The sequence below is a fragment of the Odontesthes bonariensis genome, chromosome 16 (genome assembly GCF_027942865.1).
Source record: "Odontesthes bonariensis isolate fOdoBon6 chromosome 16, fOdoBon6.hap1, whole genome shotgun sequence".
NCBI classification, from domain to species: Eukaryota; Metazoa; Chordata; class Actinopteri; order Atheriniformes; family Atherinopsidae; genus Odontesthes; species Odontesthes bonariensis.
Window position 1 is genome coordinate 476,019 of NC_134521.1, and position 23,292 is coordinate 499,310.

The window sequence follows — 23,292 nt, forward strand, 5'->3', positions numbered from 1 at the left end:
ACCCTAACCTTAGAACCTAACCCTAACCTTAGAACCTAACACTAACCTTAGAACCTAACCCTAACTGTAGAACCTAACCCTAACTTTAGAACCTAACCCTAACATTAGAACCTAACCTTAACCTTAGAACCTAACCCTAACCTTAGAACCTAACCCTAACTTTAGAACCTAACCCTAACCTTAGAACCTAACCCTAACTGTAGAACCTAACCCTAACTTTAGAACCTAACCCTAACATTAGAACCTAACCCTAACTGTAGAACCTAACCTTAACCTTAGAACCTAACCCTAACCTTAGAACCTAACCCTAACCTTAGAACCTAACCCTAACTTTAGAACCTAACCCTAACTTTAGAACCTAACCCTAACTGTAGAACCTAACCTTAACCTTAGAACCTAACCCTAACCTTAGAACCTAACCCTAACTTTAGAACCTAACCCTAACCTTAGAACCTAACCCTAACTGTAGAACCTAACCCTAACCTTAGAACCTAACCCTAACTTTAGAACCTAACCCTAACATTAGAACCTAACCCTAACCTTAGAACCTAACCCTAACCTTAGAACCTAACCTTAACCTTAGAACCTAACCCTAACTGTAGAACCTAACCCTAACTTTAGAACCTAACCCTAACATTAGAACCTAACCTTAACCTTAGAACCTAACCCTAACTGTAGAACCTAACCCTAACTTTAGAACCTAACCCTAACATTAGAACCTAACCCTAACCTTAGAACCTAACCCTAACCTTAGAACCTAACCCTAACCCTTACCTTAGAACCTCACCCTAACCCTTACCTTAGAACCTAACCCTAACTGTAGAACCTAACCCTAACTTTAGAACCTAACCCTAACCTTAGAACCTAACCCTAACTGTAGAACCTAACCCTAACTTTAGAACCTAACACTAACCTTAGAACCTAACCCTAACCTTAGAACCTAACCCTAACCTTAGAACCTAACCCACTTTAGAACCTAACCCTAACCCTAACTGTAGAACCTAACCCTAACTTTAGAACCTAACCCTAACATTAGAACCTAACCCTAACCTTAGAACCTAACCCTAACCTTAGAACCTAACCCTAACCTTAGAACCTAACCTTAACCTTAGAACCTAACCCTAACCTTAGAACCTAACCCTAACTTTAGAACCTAACCCTAACTGTAGAACCTAACCCTAACATTAGAACCTAACCTTAGAACCTAACCCTAACTTTAGAACCTAACCCTAACTGTAGAACCTAACCCTAACCTTAGAACCTAACCCTAACCTTAGAACCTAACCTTAACTGTAGAACCTAACCCTAACTTTAGAACCTAACCCTAACTGTAGAACCTAACCCTAACTGTAGAACCTAACCCTAACTTTAGAACCTAACCCTAACTGTAGAACCTAACCCTAACTTTAGAACCTAACCCTAACTGTAGAACCTAACCCTAACCTTAGAACCTAACCCTAACCTTAGAACCTAACCTTAACTGTAGAACCTAACCCTAACTGTAGAACCTAACCCTAACTTTAGAACCTAACCCTAACCTTAGAACCTAACCCTAACTGTAGAACCTAACCCTAACCTTAGAACCTAACCCTAACTGTAGAACCTAACCCTAACTGTAGAACCTAACCCTAACTGTAGAACCTAACGCTAACATTAGAACCTAAGTTCTGCTGGGTGTAATAAATAATGTGTCCCAGCCAGCATTGGTTCCTGTGCTGCGACATGTTTGCTGGCAAAGATCCAACTCTTAGGAAAGCATGTGAGAATGACAAGAATCTGTTGGGCTAAACCTGAATTCATATCGCATTATGTCATTAGTCATGTCTGCATTGATCTATAAAAGTATCAGGAATATAAAATGTTTCACTTTTAGTGGTCTGACTAACTAAATTATGAAATTATGTCATCACAGCCCACGAAAATACGTGTCATCCTCCACTGGAATAAGAATCAGTCAATGGTTCATTTTAGGGTACAATTTTAAATATTCTTCATTAAATCTGGTCGATGTGGCACCAGTTCACTACATGTTTGATCTCAGTGCACAAATACAGTCCAAATAAACTCATAGTAATCTATTTCTATCTGATACGTTAGAATGCATTTCAGTTTATGCTAAGCCTATTTGAATGTTCCTGTCTTAAGTCTTTGTCTTACAGAGCGCATCAGACTATATATAAATAATAAACTAATGCTAATCAAATCAAGAAGGGTGAAATTGAAACAACGGGATAACTGTACAAAACCCTGGAGGTCTTCATTTCAGGAGGCCGAACTGGCATCAGTATCTAAGGACAGCTGTTATTACTCCGATCATAAATACTGAAAACTCTTCTTCAGACATAAAAACTCTTCTTCAGACATAAAAACTCTTCTTCAGACATAAAAATGACTATAAATGAAGTTATAAGGTTTGTGTGTATTATTTTGATCTAAACCCAAATTAACTGGAGTGCAGATTTCTACCATCAGGGGGATCAACGAGTTGATCTTTGAGACCAGAGGAAATCAGAAGCCCGATCAGGAGCTCCAGGTGTAAGAACTGGAGTTATGATTGGTTTAACAGAGAGAGGCAGGACTTCCCTGAACAAAGAAGGCAGTATCACTTGCGTGCAAACTTGGCTTCAGGACAACATTCCTGCGCACCTGAAAAGAAAAACAAGCCCGCAGCTTTGAACCCTGGCACCGCAGCGTGTATTCAGGACAGAACTGTAGCGATAAAGCGGGAATTCCCAGCAGTTTGAGCAGAGAAACCCAGGCGTCCCTGTCCCCGGCCAAGTGGCCGGGGACAGGGACAGGGACAGGGACAAGCTCTTCTGGGGGGACCCCGAGGCATCCTAACCAGAGCCCCGCCCTCACCATACACGGTGTTGACGGTGCACCGCTTCCCCCCCTGAGCCGCCGGATGGTGGACCAGAATCTCCTCGAGGCCGTCCGGAAGTTGTTCTCCATGGCCTCCCCGAACTCCTCCCAAGCCCGAGTTTTGCCTCAGCAACCGCCGAGGCTGCGTTCCGCTTGGCCTGTCGGTACCCATCAGCTGCTTCCAGAGTCCCACTGGCCAAAAAGGCCCAATAGGACTCCTTCTTCAGCTTGACGGCCTCCCTCACCACTGGGGTCCACCAGCGGGTTCGGGGATTGCCGCCACGACAGGCACCGTCCACCTTGCGGCCACAGCTCCGGTCGGCCGCCTCAACAATGGAGGCACGGAACATGGCCCATTCGGGCTAAATGTCCCCCACCTCCCCCGGGACATGGCTGAAGCTCTGCCGGAGGTGGGAGTTGAAACTCCTCCTTACATTGGATTCCGCCAGCCGTTCCCAGCAGACCCTCACAATACGTTTGGGCCTGCCAGGTCTGACCGGCTTCCTCCCCCACCAGCGGAGCCAACTCACCACCAGGTGGTGATCAGTTGACAGCTCCGCCCCTCTCTTCACCCGAGTGTCCAGGACATACGGCCGCAAGTCCGACGATACGACCACAAAGTCGATCATCGAGCTGCGGCCTAGGGTGTCCTGGTGCCAAGTGCACATATGGACCCCCTTATGCCTGAACATGGTGTTCGTTATGGACAGTCCGGACGAGCACAGAAGTCCAACAACAAAGCACCACTCTGATTCAGATAGGGGGGGCCGTTCCTCCCAATCACGCCCCTCCAGGTCTCACTGTCATTGCCCACGTGAGGGTCCACCCCTGGGCCTGGCCCCACCCCTGGGCCTGGCCCCACCCCTGGGCCTGGCTCCACCCCTGGGCCTGGCCCCACCCCTGGGCCTGGCTCCACCCCTGGGCCTGGCCCCACCCCTGGGCCTGGCCCCACCCCTGGGCCTGGCCCCACCCTTGGGCCTGTCTCCACTCCTGGGCCTGGCCCCACCCCTGGGCCTGGCTCCAGGGGGAGGCCCTGGGGACCCGCGTCCGGGCAAAGGAAACAGTTGCCCAATAGTATTTATCATCATGGGGGGTTTTATGAGCTGTTCTTTGTCTTGTCCCTCATCATTGTCAAATTCTCAGATGACACTGTTATTCTTAGCCTGCTTACTAAACATGATGATTTGAACATTCACCAAACAGCAATAGATACGTTTGTTAATTGGTGCGATTCACACTTTTTACATATTAACACAAAAAAAACAGTAGAGATGGTGTTCGATCCTAAATCCCTCCGAGGCCAGGGCACAGTGGCTGTACATGGCCAGGCTATTGATCAGGTGAACACTTTTAAGTACCTGGGGGTGCACATAGACAGCGATCTCAGCTGGCGTACCCAGGTGACCAATGTCTGTGCCAGAATACACCAGCGTCTACATTTTCTGCGCAGACTTAGAGTCTTTGGAGTATGTAAAAACATCATGTTAATCTTCTACAGAGCCACGATAGAGTCTGTTCTCCGTTATGGGATTACCTGCTGGTTTGGCAATCTCACGGTAAAACACAGGGCAGAAATCTCAAGCCTCATTAAAACAGCAGGCAGGATTATGGGGGTGATGTCCCCCCTTAACCCACAGGAGCTCTTTGAGCAGGCCACTATCAGTCAGGCGAATGTCATTGCATCAGATGGTGACCATGTACTAAATGGGGAATATATTCTTTTAAACTCTGGGAGGAGGTTTAGACTCCCTCTGTGTAAACACAATCGCTACAAACATTCTTTTATACCTCAGTCTATTAAGATACTGAATAAACTGGGATTGATTGGGACAAAAAGGGACCTCTGCAATTAGTGTTTGTACTGTAGGTGGTGATGGAATGGAGAAATGACGAATGACGATGGGGGGGGGGGGGTATGGACTGGATGGGACAGGGGCAGTGGGTTAGGAAATTCAATGTTTCTGAGCCTGTACTTTACAATTTTATGGTTGTCTGTTGGTGTTGTCCTCTATGTGTTTTATGGTGCTGTAACCTCCCTGTCTCCGAGACAAATTTCTCCCTTGTGGAGACTAATAAAGAAACCTAACCTAACCTAACCTAACCTAATCTAGGATCTGTTTGCCTTGGGTGACCCTACCAGGGGCTTAAAGCCATGGGCAACAAAGCTCCCAGACTCATTGGGGCCCGCAAACCCCCCCACCACGGTAAGGTGACAGCTCATGGGGGGGTTTTTATAATGTTTTAGGTTATTTCATGTCTTAGTCTTACTTCATGTTTAGTTCTTAAGTGTTGCCATGTTTTAGTTTTGCCATTGTTTTGTCCTCAGTCCCCATGTTCAGGTCATTAGATTCATTCACTTCACCAGCTGCACTCATTCACCCATCACCCTGTTCAGTATTTAGTTTCCAGATAGTTCTTCCTCAAAGTGTTTTCAGCAGGAATCATCGTCAGCATCCAGCCCTTTGTTTTCTGAGGTTTCCTAATGAAACGCATCAAATCCTGTTATTATCCTGTTATTATCCTGTTATAACACTGTTATTAATACTGTTATTAATCCTGTTAATTATCTTGTTAATAACCCTGTTATTATCCTGTTATTAATACTGTTAATAATACTGTTATTATCCTGTTATAACCCTCTTATTAATAATGTTATTAATACTGTTAATAACCCTGTTAATTATCTTGTTAGTAACCCTGTTATTGATATTGTTAATATCCTGTTATTATCCTGTTATAACACTGTTGGACTTGATGTCAGAGGCTATGACAGATTTAGAGTTTTCAGTTTCTAAACAAAGTGAAATCTTTGTGAAATTCTCCAACAGATAGTTTTTCTGTCCAAGCTGTCGACGTCTTCGCTGACGTCAGAGTGTCAGAAGGAGACGTCGGAGTTTGGCGGGCAGACTGTGGCCGTGGTGGACACCCCGGGTCTGTTCGACACCAGTAAGACCCAAGCAGACGTGGTGAGGGAGATCGCTCAGTGCGTGTCCTACACCTCCCCGGGCCCTCATGTGTTCCTGGTGGTGCTCCAGCCGGGAAGGTTCACCAAAGAGGAACAAGAAACGGTGAAAATGATCCAGGAACTGTTTGGGGAAGAAGCCAGAAGCTTCACCATGGCTCTGTTCACTCACGGAGACGATCTGCAGGCGGAGGAACGCACCATAGACGAACTAATCCGAGAAAATCCGTCTCTCAGCGACTTCGTCCGTCAGTGCGGGGGAGGATATCACGTCTTCGACAACAGAAAGGAGGACCCCGCTCAGGTCGGAGAGCTGCTGAAGAAGATCAACACCATGGTCCAGAGGAACGGAGGAGGCTGCTACAGCAGCGAGATGTTCGAGGAGAACGAGCAGGCCACCAGGGAGGAAACAGAGCGGCTGCAGAGGAAACACCCCGACATGGGCTTCAGGGAGGCCAGGAGACGGGCCGAGAAGGAGAACTCCTTCAGCCGGGCCGTGCGGCGGGGGGCAGCCGTGGGGGCGGTGGCAGGGTTCCTGGGGGGTCCGGTGGGGGCAGCCGTGGGGGCAGCGCTGGGGGCAGCCGTGGGGGCTTTATATGGAGCTATAAGTGGGGCGGAGAAGAAGAAGCAATGCAGCATCCAGTGATTATCCAAGCTTTAGCATTAGCATTAGCATTAGCTCAGCGACGCCACGCTTCCATAAAAGGAATATAATCTGAATAACAGTGTATTTATTCTGCTTTCTCTGTCCTCACGTGTTGTTTTCCTCAGATAATTACAGATTATTCACCTGCAGAACGTGGGAAATAATGACCTGATTTACTTTTGTGCTGCTGTCAGATATATCAGCAGAAATCTTCTGAGCAGTTGGAAGAAAGACATTAGATAATGATGTATATGATGATAAATATGGTTTTATACAGATGATATATATGATGATAAATATGGTTTTATACAGATGAAATATATATGACCCAATGAGCCTAACTTTCCTACAAAAGAATAGAAAAACAGCAGTCTGTAGTCTTTGTGATAAACTTTGAACGTTTCTTTATGTAAACTCTGATTGTTCCTTCATATTAATAAATATAAAACCACCAAATGAGAAGCTGCATCGAGTCCTTTATTGTACACCATCCTGGGCAGCAGCAATAAACCCAAGTTGACATTTTACCCTCTTTCCCCCCAGATAGGAGAACCAGATGCCTAAATAAAACTGAAATGACTTTACTCAGATCCACTTTCAGCCGAATCTTAAAACTTTATTAAATGTGTTTGATAACTTTGTACAAGTTCTTTCAGGATCTCAGCGAAATCACAAGATGCATTTAGAGACAATTTCCATGATTGTGACTCAAAGTGTGACGCAGAAATGATCCTGTTGGAAAGTGACTGACCCGCACTGCCCCCTAGTGGTCTGTAGGGTTGAATCGTTAAATCCACACAGTCAGTAAACTGGACAGTTATATGCAGTAATACAACTATTAAACGATGTCCCTTCGGTATCTATTTGTTATTGTTCGGTATCTCCATTGTTAACACAGGAAAACAACATTGTTTGGTTCGCTATTCATGCCACAACTTTACAGATATTCATCTGAATTTTGAGACTCATAATCATCGTCTATGTCATGTTATGTGTTGTTTGATGTCTTTATATCATAAGTCTATGTTATATCTTTAATCTGCATATATTAACAAGTTGTAATGTTTTCAGAATTTTTATTTTATTTATTTATTTCGTTTATTTGACAGGGACAATACAATCAGACATAGTAACAAATCAAAGCTTGTAGCTGATGTGACGCATACAGAGTAATTTACAGCTCCCGCCCCTGGTGAGGCTTTTCTATGCCGACACAAGACCTAAAATAGACATTAATTTACATAAGAACATTAATCTATAAATACAACAGTGCAGTTCTGACTTTCATCTCATTCATTCACGCTCACATTTTACAAGTGAGTACAGTTTTGGTTTGTTTTAAGCCAAAATTTAAGTTTAAAGGTGAACAATTTAAACTCACTGATGGACTTAATATCTGTGGGCAGTGAGTTCCAGAGTTTACAGCTTTTGTAAGAAAAGACCGACTGTCCAAACCATGTTCTGCACTCAGGGATTGTACAGTTGTGGTTGCTGCTGTTTGGTCTCTTTATAAATTCCCTGAGTGATTCTGGAGCCAAATTGTCGAGACAAATGTTTTATGAGACGAAAGAAACATCATTATCCAAAAATCTCTATAGTTAGAACAGATCGCCTTACAGACACCCAGGCAGACGTCACCACAGTTTCAGGCATATCATTGGCTGAAAGAGTAGCGTAAGCCTACGTCATGCCCCGCCACCACGAGTCAAACCACGGAACCCGCGATCCAACATCCGCTTATCTACTTTGGATTCTTCCCTTTGAAACAGAGAGAGAGCAGAAAGAGTAAACCATGCGTCCATGAGCCAGAGAAACGAGACAGAAGACAATAGAATGATGAAGAAGAAAAGACTTAGCCTGTGTTCGAAACCACATACTACATACTCATCGATCAGACAGTATTCAGAGCGTTTACCCACAATGCATTTGGCTCCTGCCCGAGCCGAAATCAGCCGGCCTGAAGCTGATTTCTCTTAAGCTCTAAACTCTGTAAACTTTAGCAACATTTGAAACATTTTCAGGTGAGAAAGTAGTCGTTTAGATCCCCAACGTGTTGAAAACCTGACAAAATACCGGCTGTTTACAATTTTGTTCCCACGAATTCGGCGCTACTAAAGCTAGCCGCAGTGAGCTAACGCACTTCCTGTTATTTTCACAAAATAAAATACCCGTTGCCTTTTATCATAGGGAAAGCCATTACCATACAATTGGTGCTTTTGTTTTGAAAACAGGAAGTGAACCTACCCTCGTTGTAGCTAGCTTGAAACTGCCATTTTGACAGGAAATGTCGATCGGCGACGTCACGTTACGTTGCATCTTGGGTAGTTTGAGTATGAGTAGTAACCTCATGATGCATACCCAACATTTAGGAGAATCTAGTATGCATCCAGGAACTTAAAAAAAGTTAAAGTTAGTAGGAGTAGTGGGCGGTTTGGAACGCAGCCTTAGACACCCCCACCTGAATCTTTCATGCTATTTACAGACAGAAACTCAGGTCAGATTCAGAGCTCCAGATCTTTATTGTTCAGCTGACATGAACATGAACAAACCTTCCATCACATGTTTGTTTTTTACAGGAAACATTTCTAACCTGATGATCCGGATCCTCACCCACCAACACGTGTTCAAGCTAACTTCACTTAGAGTCTAATAACAGAAACTAAAGACTTTAGTTTGGATCAGTTTGTTCACAACTGTGTGACTCCGGTTCCACCAACATGTGAACGCAGCTTTGAACTCGATCAGCCTTCAGCCAGAACTCAGGGCTGAAAGGTTTCCTGCAGGCAGAGGTTTGGGCACCCATGCTCAGAGTCTCTTCTTTGGTTTGGTTTTTAAATTTCCAAACACAAAAATAAAAACATTTTCCACATTTTAGGCGTCTGATTTTTGTTTTGCACATTTTAAATCAATGAAACAAGTGAATGAAACATAAACCTGGGCCGTTAAGCAGCTCCTCTGGAAGGTAAAATAACAGGAGGAACAGAAACAAAGCTTCAGACAAACTGATGTGCATGTGAATACACGTGCACAGTCTGACACGTCACACATCTAATGAAACCTTTGGGTTCGATGGACTGATGTTCTGGATAAATAATGAGAAGCAGCTAATCTCAGAGGAACTGAGACAGTAAGCAGCCAAAATAAATATAAATATATCCAGATAATAGATGGTCCTGAAATATAGAAAGTCATTAATGCTGAAATAACTGAAGAGTGGAAACTAAATACATTTTTCTGCTTTAAGTTTGTGTTAACGTTTTATTTACTTTGTTTAAATCTCATTTAAATTGGAATTAATTTAACTTGTTTATTTGTTATTCTTGTATTTCTGAATTATTTCCTCTTAAATTCTATTTATTTCTTTAAAATGATGTATTTATTTATTCTAAATGATTTTATTCATGATGTTTTTACATTTATGTTCTGCCTCGTATGCAAATGAGGGGGCGGACTCAGCTGCTCACCCATTGGTTGATTATTGGGCTGTTAGTCACTGATTGGTTCAAATTTAGCAGTTGGTTATAAAGTTTGAACAAAGAGTTGCTCTGATAGGACAAATCGATCGGATTCTGATCATCTCGTGATGAAATATAAATAAAATCTATTAAAAATAAGAAATAAAATAACAATAAATCATTCTGAGGAAGTAGATCGATACGATGCAAGGGAAAATAATTCAGAAATAAATAAGAGGAATAACAAAATTAATTCCAATCAAAATAATAAATAAATAATAGATAAATTATAACACAAGCTTAAATGAATGTAGTTTAAAATTAAAGCAGAAAATGTATTTATTTAATATACTTTTCAATTATTTCAGCATAAATTAGTAGATTATTTACTTTAGTAACATTTATTATCATCTAAACTTATTCATTTCTATAGGTTTTCATGTGTTTTGGATTGTGACTTTCAGTCCTGATGATGATTCCCACCAGGGGTCAGGGGTCAGGGGTCAGGGTAACCCTAACCCCTGACCCCTGACCTCATCTAAAGTGTGTGAACACACCTGAAACTAAAGAAGAGTGAAGAGCAATGCTCCAAACATGAAGTGACAGACTCCAGCTGTGACATGTTGGGGAAAAACGCTTTAAATCCTACAGAGCAGCTTCAGCTTTAACTGTGAGTGTTGCACCTCTCGGCCTCAGTGGAACACCGTCTGCTTCCACCTCTCGGCCTCAGTGGAACACCGTCTGCTTCCACCTCTCGGCCTCAGTGGAACACCGTCTGCTTCCACCTCTCGGCCTCAGTGGAACACCGTCTGCTTCCAGCGCTTGTCGGGGGAGAACGGCCACAGGCAGTCGCTGATGGCGGAGATGAACGGCGGCGGCTCGACGCTCAGGTTCAGCAGCTCCAGGCGGGAACAGTTTAACTGACTGTTGATGGGGCGAGGGGCCGATCCTGCAGGGACCTCCATGAGCTGCAGGAACACAAGCAGTCAGAGGGCATCAGGACCACGTCTGCATCAGAACTATACGAACATGTTTCAGTGAATCTCTGCAGCTGTTACCATGGAAACATCTGCAGATATTCACTTTAAAGCTGCTCAGAACTGAACTAACTCTGGTTCTGCCTCAGATTCTGGGTTTATGTTCATGTTGGAACATGTTTCAGTGAATCTCTGCAGCTGTTACCATGGAAACATCTGCAGATATTCACTTTAAAGCTGCTCAGAACTGAACTAACTCTGGTTCTGCCTCAGATTCTGGGTTTATGTTCATGTTGGAACATGTTTCAGTGACTCTCTGCAGCTGTTACCATGGAAACGTGTTGAAATAAACTGGGGCTGGATCAGGACTTTGAACAGAACTGCAGGTCCACCTTAGTTGAACATGTGCTTCACAACTCTCAGAAACGATAACATTTACACTGGATTTATTTTTCTTGACTCATGATAAATTATCTCTGATTTAAGGTTCAGATGTTTCCAGATGTTTCCAGATGTTTCCAGGTGTTTCCAGAGGAACTTCCTGTAGGACACTTACAGGGAGCAGGTGGTTGGACGGCAGGTTGAAGGCCTGCGCCATGGAGACGGCCATCTGATACTTGGTCATCTGCTCTTTGGCTGAAAAGTGGAAGATTCCTCTGATGGACGGGTCCTAAAGGGGAGACAGGTGAGACACACAGGTGAGACACACAGGTGAGAAACAGGTGAGACACAGGTGAGACACACAGGTGAGACACACAGGTGAGACACACAGGTGAGACACACAGGTGAGACACAGGTGAGACACAGGTGAGAAACAGGTGAGACACACAGGTGAGACACAGGTGAGACACACAGGTGAGAAACAGGTGAGACACACAGGTGAGACACAGGTGAGACACACAGGTGAGACACAGGTGAGACACACAGGTGAGACACACAGGTGACACACACAGGTGAGAAACAGGTGAGACACACAGGTGAGAAACAGGTGAGACACACAGGTGAGAAACAGGTGAGACACACAGGTGAGAAACAGGTGAGACACACAGGTGAGACACACAGGTGAGACACACAGGTGAGACACAGGTGAAACACAGGTGACACACAGGTGAGACACACAGGTGAGAAACAGGTGAGACACACAGGTGAGACACACAGGTGAGAAACAGGTGAGACACACAGGTGAGACACAGGTGAGACACAGGTGACACACAGGTGAGATACACAGGTGAGACACACAGGTGAGACACACAGGTGAGACACAGGTGAGACACAGGTGACACACAGGTGAGACACACAGGTGAGACACACAGGTGAGAAACAGGTGAGACACACAGGTGAGACACACAGGTGAGACACACAGGTGAGAAACAGGTGAGACACACAGGTGAGAAACAGGTGAGACACACAGGTGAGACACAGGTGAGACACACAGGTGAGACACAGGTGAGACACACAGGTGACACACACAGGTGAGAAACAGGTGAGACACACAGGTGAGAAACAGGTGAGACACACAGGTGAGAAACAGGTGAGACACACAGGTGAGACACACAGGTGAGACACACAGGTGAGACACAGGTGAAACACAGGTGACACACAGGTGAGACACACAGGTGAGAAACAGGTGAGACACACAGGTGAGACACACAGGTGAGAAACAGGTGAGACACACAGGTGAGACACAGGTGAGACACAGGTGACACACAGGTGAGATACACAGGTGAGACACACAGGTGAGACACACAGGTGAGACACAGGTGAGACACAGGTGACACACAGGTGAGACACACAGGTGAGACACACAGGTGAGAAACAGGTGAGACACACAGGTGAGACACACAGGTGAGACACACAGGTGAGACACAGGTGAGACACACAGGTGAGACACAGGTGAGACACACGTGAGAAACAGGTGAGACACACAGGTGAGACACACAGGTGAGAAACACAGGTGAGACACACAGGTGAGACACACAGGTGAGACACAGGTGAGACACAGGTGAGACACAGGTGACACACAGGTGAGACACACAGGTGAGACACACAGGTGAGACACAGGTGAGACACACAGGTGAGACACAGGTGAGACACACAGGTGAGACACAGGTGAGACACACAGGTGAGAAACAGGTGTGACACAGGTGACACACAGGTGAGACACACAGGTGAGACACAGGTGAGACAGGTGAGACACAGGTGAGACACAGGTGAGACAGGTGAGACACACAGGTGAGACAGGTGAGACACAGGTGACACACAGGTGAGACACACAGGTGAGAAACAGGTGAGACACACAGGTGAGAAACAGGTGAGACACAGGTGAGACACACAGGTGAGACACACAGGTGAGAAACAGGTGAGACACAGGTGAGACACAGGTGAGACACAGGTGACACACAGGTGAGACACACAGGTGAGAAACAGGTGAGACACAGGTGAGAAACAGGTGAGACACAGGTGAGACACACAGGTGAGACACACAGGTGAGACACAGGTGAGACACAGGTGAGACACACAGGTGAGACACACAGGTGAGACACAGGTGAGACACACAGGTGAGACACAGGTGAGAAACAGGTGAGACACAGGTGAGACACAGGTGAGAAACAGGTGAGAAACAGGTGAGACACACAGGTGAGACACACAGGTGAGACACAGGTGAGACACACAGGTGAGACACACGTGAGAAACAGGTGAGACACACAGGTGAGACACACAGGTGAGAAACAGGTGAGACACAGGTGAGACACAGGTGAGACACACAGGTGAGACACAGGTGAGACACAGGTGAGACACAGGTGAGACACAGGTGAGACACACAGGTGAGACACAGGTGAGACAGGCAGGTGAGACACAGGTGAGACACACAGGTGAGACACACGGGTGAGACACACGGGTGAGACACGGGTGAGACACACAGGTGAGAAACAGGTGAGACACACAGGTGAGACACACGTGAGACACAGGTGAGACACACAAGTGAGACACACGGGTGAGACACACGGGTGAGACACACAGGTGAGACACAGGTGAGACACACAGGTGAGACACACAAGTGAGACACAGGTGAGACACAGGTGAGACACACAGGTGAGACACACAGGTGAGACACAGGTGAGACACACAGGTGAGACACACAGGTGAGACACAGGTGAGACACAGGTGAGACACACAAGTGAGACAGGTGAGACACACGTGAGACACACAGGTGAGACACAGGTGAGACACACAGGTGAGACACACAGGTGAGACACAGGTGAGACACAGGTGAGACACACAGGTGAGACACACAGGTGAGACAGGTGAGACACACAGGTGAGACACACAAGTGAGACAGGTGAGACACACAGGTGAGACACACAGGTGAGACACACAGGTGAGACAGGCAGGTGAGACGGGTCTGTCTGTGGCCCTCACTTGTCTGTGGGCCCTCACCTGTCTGTGGGCCCTACCTGTCTGTGGCCCTCAATTGTCTGTGGTTCCTCACCTGCCTGGCCCTCACCTGTCTGTGGCCCTCACCTGTCTGTGGGCCCTACCTGTCTGTGGCCCTCACCTGTCTGTGGCCCTCACCTGCCGGGCCCTCACCTGTCTGTGGCCCTCACCTGCCGGGCCCTCACCTGTCTGTGGGCCTCACCTGCCGGGCCCTCACCTGTCTGGCCCTCACCTGCCTGTGGCCCTCACCTGTCTGTGGCCCTCACCTGTCTGTGGGCCCCCACCTGTCTGTGGGCCCCCACCTGCCTGTGGGCCCCCACCTGCCTGTGGCCCTCACCTGCCTGTGGCCCTCACCTGTCTGTGGGCCCCCACCTGCCTGTGGCCCTCACCTGCCTGTGGCCCTCACCTGTCTGTGGCCCTCACCTGTCTGTGGGCCCCCACCTGCCTGTGGCCCTCACCTGTCTGTGGGCCCCCACCTGCCTGTGGCCCTCACCTGCCTGTGGCCCTCACCTGCCGGGCCCTCACCTGCCTGTGGGCCCTCACCTGCCTGTGGCCCTCACCTGTCTGTGGGCCCCCACCTGCCTGTGGCCCTCACCTGTCTGTGGGCCCCCACCTGCCTGTGGCCCTCACCTGCCTGTGGCCCTCACCTGCCGGGCCCTCACCTGTCTGTGGGCCCCCACCTGCCTGTGGCCCTCACCTGTCGGGCCCTCTCAGCCAGCTTCCTGCAGACAGCAGCAACACTCCGGGTGTCGGTGGGGAACCTCTGGTACAGGTGGTCCAGCGTGCAGCTTTCTTCTGTCGCCTCCTGAACTTTGAGCCAAAGTGAAGTCACAGCGCTCTCCGTCACAGACTCCACCTCCCCGAAGAGAACCGGCACCCGCAGGATGAGAGCACCTGAGGAGAGAGAACCAATCAGTACGCACCTGAGGAGGAAGAACCAATAAGTACGCACCTGAGGAGGTAGATGGAACTGATCAGTACTTTCAGTTCTGATGCTAACTGTGCCTACATGATGCTAACTGTACCCGCTGAGTTGCTAAACATACCTGCATGATGCTAACTGTGCATACATGATGCTAACTGTGCATACATGATGCTAACTGTACCCGCAGAGTTAATAAACATACCTGCATGATGCTAACTGTGCCTACAGGATGCCAACTGTGCCTTCAGGATGCTAACTGTGCCTACAGGATGCTAACTGTGCCTACAGGATGCTAACTGTGCCTACAGGATTCTAACTGTGCCTACAGGATGCTAACTGTGCCTACAGGATGCCAACTGTGCCTTCAGGATGCTAACTGTGCCTACAGGATGCTAACTATACCTGCATGATGCTAACTGTGCCTACAGGATGCTAACTAAGTGCCTTGAGATGACATTTGTTGTATTTGGCGCTATATAAATAAAAATGAATTGAATTGAATTGAAAAATTGAATTAACTGTGCCTACAGGATGCTAACTATACCTGCATGATGCTAACTGTGCCTACAGGATGCTAACTGTACCTTCCTGTGTGTACATACACCTGGGCACCCTGACCATGTATCAGCACTATGCAGGGAACATTACATTTTACTGGGTGAGGGGGGGGGGAACATTACATATTACTGGGTGAGGGGGGAACATTACATATTACTGGGTGAGGGGGGAACATTACATATTACTGGGTGAGGGGGGGAACATTACATATTACTGGGTGAGGGGGGGAACATTACATATTACTGGGTGAGGGGGGAACATTACATATTACTGGGTGAGGGGGGAACATTACATATTACTGGGTGAGGGGGGAACATTACATATTACTGGGTGAGGCGGCAGGTACCTGGACAGTGTCTCTGGACCTCTCGTTCTCCTTCCAGTTTGCTCCGTCCGTACATGTTGAGAGGGTTGGGACTGTCGTCTTCTCCGTACGGAGGATTCCTGCCATCGAATACGTAGTCGGTGCTGATGTAGAGGAGCAGAGCTCCAACCACAGCTGCAGAGGAACATGGAGCACATGTTTACACCCAATCCATGCAGTAGGATTAATATGACGTTAATATGAAGACTAAAGTCTGCTTTGGACAGTTCAGCTTCAGCAGATTTAGTCTTAATCCAGTCAGGCAGAGACAAACCAACACAAAAGGTGTCACTGGACTAGGGTGGCAAAATTCCCGGAATTTTCAAAGACGGAAACTTTGCATGGGAATTTAAGGGAATTAACGGGAAATTATGGGAATAAACTGGGAATTTTCTAAATTGAAGGTTGGCTCTTCTAGGGAACTTAATTATAGTTGAGGAAAGTATATTTTAGCATAATCTAAATTTTGTAGCCTGAAGCACAAAGACTATTGAAGGCACACATTTCAGCCTGTGGACTTAACAAAGTGAAGTATGTTTGGAGTCTATTGACTGAGCAGAAATGCAGAGGATTACATGTTTAATGGGACGTTTTGGAGGGGGGGGGGGGGGGGGGGGGCGGTGCACCGTCAACACCGTGTATGGTGAGGGCGGGGCTCTGCCGACTTCAACTAGGGACGTCGTGAGTCGGTGGGGGGAATACTTCGAGGGCCTCTTCAATCCTACCGACACGCCTTCCGCGACCCGATCCCCGGACCAGCGGAAGATGATGGATGGATGGCATTTTGAATGGGACTTTGGGGATATTTTTGGATATGGGAGGGGGGGGGGGATTTTTGAATGAGTGGGGTTAGGGGATGGGTAATACTGAACCCAACACTCCCGTTTTTGTTCATCCATGACACGAGTAATTAGAACGTGTTCTACTCTACTTACAAATAAATCTGTTGAAATATCTGTTGAAGACATTTTGTATGGATGTTTTCTTATGAGTTCTGTTTATATTTATGCTTGGATATAATATGTTCCCAGTTAGTTCTCCTAAATTCCCCATTAGTGCACATAATTCCCCATTATTCCCATGGAAAGTTTCCAATATGGAATATATCCAAAATTCCCAAACTTAACTTCCCATGGAAATTTACCGGAAACTTTCCGTAAATTTACTGGAAATTTCCCGCCCCTTTGCAACCGTACACTGGACACCGATGAAGCTTTGATCAGTTACACCAACAACACCCTCAGCTGAAGAACAACAGGGAGGAATGTTTCCCGTAATGACTTTGTGGATCACCCACCGGCCTCCTTTGCCAGCGTGCTGCTGGCCTGCACATTCAGATTGATTGTTGCTTCGGTGCATGTGTCCACAACATCTGGGCGCCTCTCTGCTGCACAGTGGATGATCACGTCAGGCTGTGGACACACAACAGCCAAACGGAGACATTTTTAAATCCAGGTTAAAAACATTTCTTTTCTAATGTGTCTATGCATGAAATCTGCACGATATCTTTGAATTTATCTGGACTGTTGCTTGTTTTTAATCATTTTAATAATTTTATTTGTTTCTCTTTGTATTCTTTTATGTATTTTAATGCTTCTTACACTCCCTGCTGCAATGCACATTCTGTCTTGGCTCTCGGTGTAAGAGGTCACATTTCTCTCTGCTCCTCCCTCCCTTTTTTTGCCCTGCTCAGCCTGTCTGTGTCTGTGTCTTTTTGAGCATCTTTTTACATATCAGACGAAGTCAAATAAGATGGATTTGGTCAGCTGGGGTCTCAAAGCTATTGATCAAATTTTCTCAACCGCGAAGATGGGGAAAGGACAAGCCTCATGCCCCGACGGGACATTCTTCGCTGGATACACGGAGGACGCCTGGGGGAAGTGGCGCACCGTGTGTTTAGCGATGCTGGCTGTCGAGGACGCGGAAGACGTCTACATATTTGGATTTATGATACTCGGGTTCCTGCTGTTTGGTACCCTGCTCCCCGTCTGTACCCTGCTCCTCATCAGTACCCTGCTCCTCGTCTGTACCCTGCTCCCCATCGGTACCCTGCTCCCCATCGGTACCCTGCTCCCCATCAGTACCCTGCTCCCCATCGGTACCCTGCTCCTCGTCTGTACCCTGCTCCCCATCGGTACCCTGCTCCCCATCGGTACCCTGCTCTCCATCGGTACCCTGCTCCTCATCTGTACCCTGCTCCTCATCTGTACCCTGCTCCCCGTCGGTACCCTGCTCCCCATCGGTACCCTGCTCCCCATCGGTACCCTGCTCCCCATCTGTACCCTGCTCCCCATCGGTACCCTGCTCCCCATCGGTTTCCTGTTCCCCATCGGTACCCTGCTCCCCATCGGTACCCTGCTCCCCATCTGTACCCTGCTCGCCATCGGTACCCTGCTCCCCATCGGTACCCTGCTCCCCATCGGTTTCCTGTTCCCCATCGGTACCCTGCTCCCCATCAGTACCCTGCTCTCCTTCAGTACCCTGTTCTCCTTCAGTACCCTGCTCCCCATCTGTACCCTGCTCTCCTTCAGTACCCTGCTCTCCTTCAGTACCCTGTTCTCCTTCAGTACCCTGCTCTCCTTCAGTACCCTGTTCTCCTTCAGTACCCTGCTCCCCATCTGTACCCTGCTCCCCATCAGTACCCTGCTCTCCTTCAGTACCCTGTTCTCCTTCAGTACCCTGCTCCCCATCTGTACCCTTCTCTCCTTCAGTACCCTGCTCTCCTTCAGTACCCTGCTCTCCTTCAGTACCCTGTTCTCCTTCAGTACCCTGCTCCCCATCTGTACCCTGCTCTCCTTCAGTACCCTGCTCCCCATCTGTACCCTGCTCCCCATCGGTACCCTGCTCCCCATCGGTACCCTGCTCTCCTTCGGTACCCTGCTCCCCATCGGTACCCTGCTCCCCATCGGTTTCCTGTTCCCCATCGGTACCCTGCTCCTCGTCTGTACCCTGCTCCCCGTCGGTACCCTGCTCCCCATCGGTACCCTGCTCCCCATCGGTACCCTGCTCCCCATCGGTTTCCTGTTCCCCATCGGTACCCTGCTCCCCATCTGTACCCTGCTCCCCATCGGTTTCCTGCTCCCCATCGGTACCCTGCTCCCCATCGGTACCCTGCTCCCCATCGGTACCCTGCTCCCCATCGGTACCCTGCTCCCCATCGGTACCCTGCTCCCCATCTGTACCCTGCTCCCCATCGGTACCCTGCTCCCCATCGGTACCCTGCTCCCCATCGGTACCCTGCTCCCCATCGGTACCCTGCTCCCCATCGGTTTCCTGTTCCCCATCGGTACCCTGCTCCCCATCGGTACCCTGCTCCCCATCTGTACCCTGCTCCCCATCGGTACCCTGCTCCCCATCGGTACCCTGCTCCCCATCGGTTTCCTGTTCCCCATCGGTACCCTGCTCCCCATCGGTTTCCTGTTCCCCATCGGTACCCTGCTCCCCATCGGTACCCTGCTCCCCATCTGTACCCTGCTCCCCATCGGTACCCTGCTCCCCATCGGTTTCCTGTTCCCCATCGGTACCCTGCTCCCCATCGGTTTCCTGTTCCCCATCGGTACCCTGCTCCCCATCGGTACCCTGCTCCCCATCGGTACCCTGCTCCCCATCGGTACCCTGCTCTCCTTCAGTACCCTGCTCCCCATCGGTACCCTGCTCCCCATCTGTACCCTGCTCCCCATCGGTACCCTGCTCCCCATCGGTACCCTGCTCCCCATCGGTACCCTGCTCCCCATCGGTACCCTGCTCCCCATCGGTTTCCTGTTCCCCATCGGTACCCTGCTCCCCATCGGTACCCTGCTCCCCATCGGTACCCTGCTCCCCATCTGTACCCTGCTCCCCATCGGTACCCTGCTCCCCATCGGTTTCCTGTTCCCCATCGGTACCCTGCTCCCCATCGGTTTCCTGTTCCCCATCGGTACCCTGCTCCCCATCGGTACCCTGCTCCCCATCGGTACCCTGCTCCCCATCGGTACCCTGCTCTCCTTCAGTACCCTGCTCCCCATCGGTACCCTGCTCCCCATCTGTACCCTGCTCCCCATCTGTACCCTGCTCCCCATCGGTACCCTGCTCCCCATCGGTACCCTGCTCCCCATCGGTTTCCTGTTCCCCATCGGTACCCTGCTCCCCATCTGTACCCTGCTCCCCATCTGTACCCTGCTCCCCATCTGTACCCTGCTCCCCATCGGTACCCTGCTCCCCATCGGTTTCCTGTTCCCCATCGGTACCCTGCTCCCCATCGGTACCCTGCTCCCCATCGGTACCCTGCTCCCCATCGGTACCCTGCTCCCCATCGGTACCCTGCTCCCCATCAGTACCCTGCTCCCCATCGGTACCCTGCTCCCCATCGGTACCCTGCTCCCCATCGGTTTCCTGTTCCCCATCGGTACCCTGCTCCCCATCGGTACCCTGCTCCCCATCGGTTTCCTGCTCCCCATCGGTTTCCTGTTCCCCATCGGTACCCTGCTCCCCATCTGTACCCTGCTCCCCATCGGTACCCTGCTCCCCATCGGTACCCTGCTCCCCATCAGTACCCTGCTCCCCATCGGTACCCTGCTCCCCATCGGTACCCTGCTCCCCATCGGTTTCCTGTTCCCCATCGGTACCCTGCTCCCCATCGGTACCCTGCTCCCCATTGGTTTCCTGCTCCCCATCGGTTTCCTGTTCCCCATCGGTACCCTGCTCCCCATCGGTACCCTGCTCCCCATCGGTACCCTGCTCCCCATCGGTACCCTGCTCCCCATCGGTTTCCTGTTCCCCATCGGTACCCTGCTCCCCATCAGTACCCTGCTCTCCTTCAGTACCCTGTTCTCCTTCAGTACCCTGTTCTCCTTCAGTACCCTGCTCCCCATCTGTACCCTGCTCTCCTTCAGTACCCTGCTCCCCATCGGTACCCTGCTCCCCATCGGTACCCTGCTCCCCATTGGTACCCTGCTCCCCATCGGTACCCTGCTCCCCATCTGTACCCTGTTCCCCATCGGTACCCTGCTCCCCATCAGTACCCTGCTCCCCATCTGTACCCTGCTCCCCATCTGTACCCTGTTCCCCATCAGTACCCTGCTCTCCTTCAGTACCCTGCTCTCCTTCAGTACCCTGTTCCCCATCTGTACCCTGCTCTCCTTCAGTACCCTGCTCCCCATCAGTACCTTGTTCTCCTGCAGCAGCCTCCTGATGGCGTCTTCGTCGGTCAAGTCACAGCGCAGGAAGCGCGGCCGGGCTCTCCGGTACCCGGTACCAACGACCACCCAGCCTCCGGTCTGGAACTCTCTGCAGACCGCCCGACCCAGAAGCCCCGTTGCCCCGGTAACCAGGACCTTGGGACCCTGAACCAGAACCTCCTCCTGGAGGACGAACAGATCAATAACCAATGATCAGATTCTGTGTGACGATGATTATAATCAATAACATCATCATCATAATCATCAGGTCAGCTGCATGTGACATCATCACTCAGTGTGTGTCACGTGCTCCCAGCAGCCTATCAGTGAGCTGATATATAATATAAACACTGACAGAGACAAACTGCCCACTTCCTGGTTTTTTAGCCGGATTGCACCTTTACCTGCACCAGCTGCACGCGCCCGGGACTAAACAGGATCCTCAGCTCTGCGCCTGCGCGGCTCATCTCCGTCCTTCTTTCGTCTTTAATGTTCGTGATGTTCGTTTCTGACGGAGCTCCTTAAATCAGTTCTGCTGCGTTCTGCCTTCACTTCCTGCTTCCTGCTTCCGGTCAGATCAGCTGTTTGCCGTAAAGCAGCCTGACCCGATGCTAACTGTTAGCATCTGACTACCAGCCTCCAAACAACAAACTCAAACCGGAACTGAAAGTTTTTAAAAACTTTGTGTTGAAATGAAAGTTTTTAAAGCTTCGTGGTTAAAGGAAACGGCCCTGAGGTCAGATTTAAAGGCACAGAAACGGACACGAAGTGATCTGAGACCCGTTTTAAACACAACATCTGCTGAAAAAACCGAAGCGTCGCTTTACCTTCGGAGCTGAGAACTCAAAGCCCGGCATCTGATCCGGAACCCGTCCAAAACAGCACAGAACCAGGGCAGAACCAGGGAAGAACCAGGGCAGAACCAGGGCAGAACCAGGGCAGAACCAGGACCGCAGTGGAAACCTCGGTAGCTAAGCTGCTGCGTCTTCTTTTAGGCTTCTTTGCCGCTGGAAGCTCCCTGACAGGTTAAACACCGCCCCCTGCAGGACCCGGAGGGGACTTTTTAAATCAAATCAAATTTATTTATTTATTTCATGTAGAAAACAATTCAAAGTGCTTCACATAAAATAAAAGCATTGCAGCAGAGAGTGGAAGAAGCGTTAAAAATACATAAAAGAATATAAAGAGAAAGAAATAAAATAATTAAAATGATTAAAATAATATAAAGAGAAAGAAATAAAATAATTAAAATGGTTAAAAGAATATAAAGAGAAAGAAATGCAATAATTAAAATGATTAAAAGAATATACAGAGAAAGAAATAAAATAATTACCACCATTCTGATGTTTCCGATGTTTTCTGATGGCTATATTTCTATATTTTTATTTCTATTTTATTTAAGAATCCTGTTATAATATTGTTGTTGCATGCGTATTTTATCTTATCTTTTTTATTATATTTGGATATCCAGTGCAGGCAGCAAAGCAAATAATTTCATTGTACAAGGAAACGCGTTTCTAACTGCACATATGAAAATAAACCTTTGAATCTTGAATCTTGACAGCACTATAGTTTCAATGCGTACAGCACTGGACAATGTTGCCCCTCAGAAAAGGAAGGTAATCAGTCAGAAGAGGCTGGCTCCTTGGTATAATTCACAGCTGCGTGCTTTAAATTAATTAATTAAGTAATTAAATTTATTAATGCTTTAATAAAAAAATTAAAGCATTAATTGATTATATCAATTAATTGAATTCCAATTGGCTTGAATTGGACTTTATTATCTTAGTGCCTTGAGATGACATTTGTTGTATTTGGCGCTATATAAATAAAAATTTATTTAATTTAATTAAAGCAGACTACAAGAAAACTGGAGAGACAGTGGCGTTCCTCTAATTTAGAAGAGTCTCAGTTAGTCTGGAAAGATAGTTTAACAATGTATAAGAAAGCCC

At 48.2% G+C, this 23,292-nt stretch overlaps 2 protein-coding genes across 3 annotated transcripts; one reads left to right on the top strand and one right to left on the bottom strand.

Moving 5' to 3' along the window:
- Positions 1 to 4,133: 4,133 nt before the first annotated feature.
- On the top strand, positions 4,134 to 6,470 carry LOC142401858 (GTPase IMAP family member 9-like). The gene is made up of 2 exons (XM_075487320.1): positions 4,134 to 4,262; positions 5,685 to 6,470. Exons 1-2 carry the CDS (start codon positions 4,134 to 4,136, stop codon positions 6,468 to 6,470), a joined length of 915 nt encoding a protein of 304 aa, XP_075343435.1.
- Positions 6,471 to 8,970: 2,500 nt separating this feature from the next.
- Positions 8,971 to 22,353, bottom strand: mat2b (methionine adenosyltransferase 2 non-catalytic beta subunit methionine). Of its 2 annotated transcripts, none has more exons than XM_075487234.1 (7): positions 22,168 to 22,353; positions 21,329 to 21,523; positions 17,482 to 17,596; positions 16,167 to 16,319; positions 15,035 to 15,231; positions 11,459 to 11,572; positions 8,971 to 10,893 (listed from the first exon to the last, which is right to left on the bottom strand). In XM_075487234.1, the coding sequence occupies exons 1-7, from the start codon at positions 22,195 to 22,197 to the stop codon at positions 10,720 to 10,722; spliced, it is 978 nt and encodes a 325-aa protein (XP_075343349.1). In that variant the 5' UTR covers positions 22,198 to 22,353; the 3' UTR covers positions 8,971 to 10,719. The 2 variants fall into 2 exon arrangements, with proteins under 2 accessions (XP_075343349.1, XP_075343348.1); XM_075487233.1 differs by lacking the exon at positions 22,168 to 22,353 and adding an exon at positions 21,745 to 22,148.
- Positions 22,354 to 23,292: the final 939 nt, after the last annotated feature.

Coding starts and splice junctions, on each gene's coding strand:
- LOC142401858 (XM_075487320.1), top strand. CDS start 4,134: ATGGTGTTCGATCCTAAATCCCTCCGAGGCCAGGGCACAGTGGCTGTA. Junction 4,263..5,684: donor ATCTCAGCTGGCGTACCCAG/GTGACCAATGTC, acceptor TGTGAAATTCTC/CAACAGATAGTTTTTCTGTC.
- mat2b (XM_075487233.1), bottom strand. CDS start 21,807: ATGAGCCGCGCAGGCGCAGAGCTGAGGATCCTGTTTAGTCCCGGGCGC. Junction 21,524..21,744: donor GGCGCGTGCAGCTGGTGCAG/GTAAAGGTGCAA, acceptor TTCGTCCTCCAG/GAGGAGGTTCTGGTTCAGGG. Junction 16,320..17,481: donor CACGCTGGCAAAGGAGGCCG/GTGGGTGATCCA, acceptor GTTCCTCTGCAG/CTGTGGTTGGAGCTCTGCTC.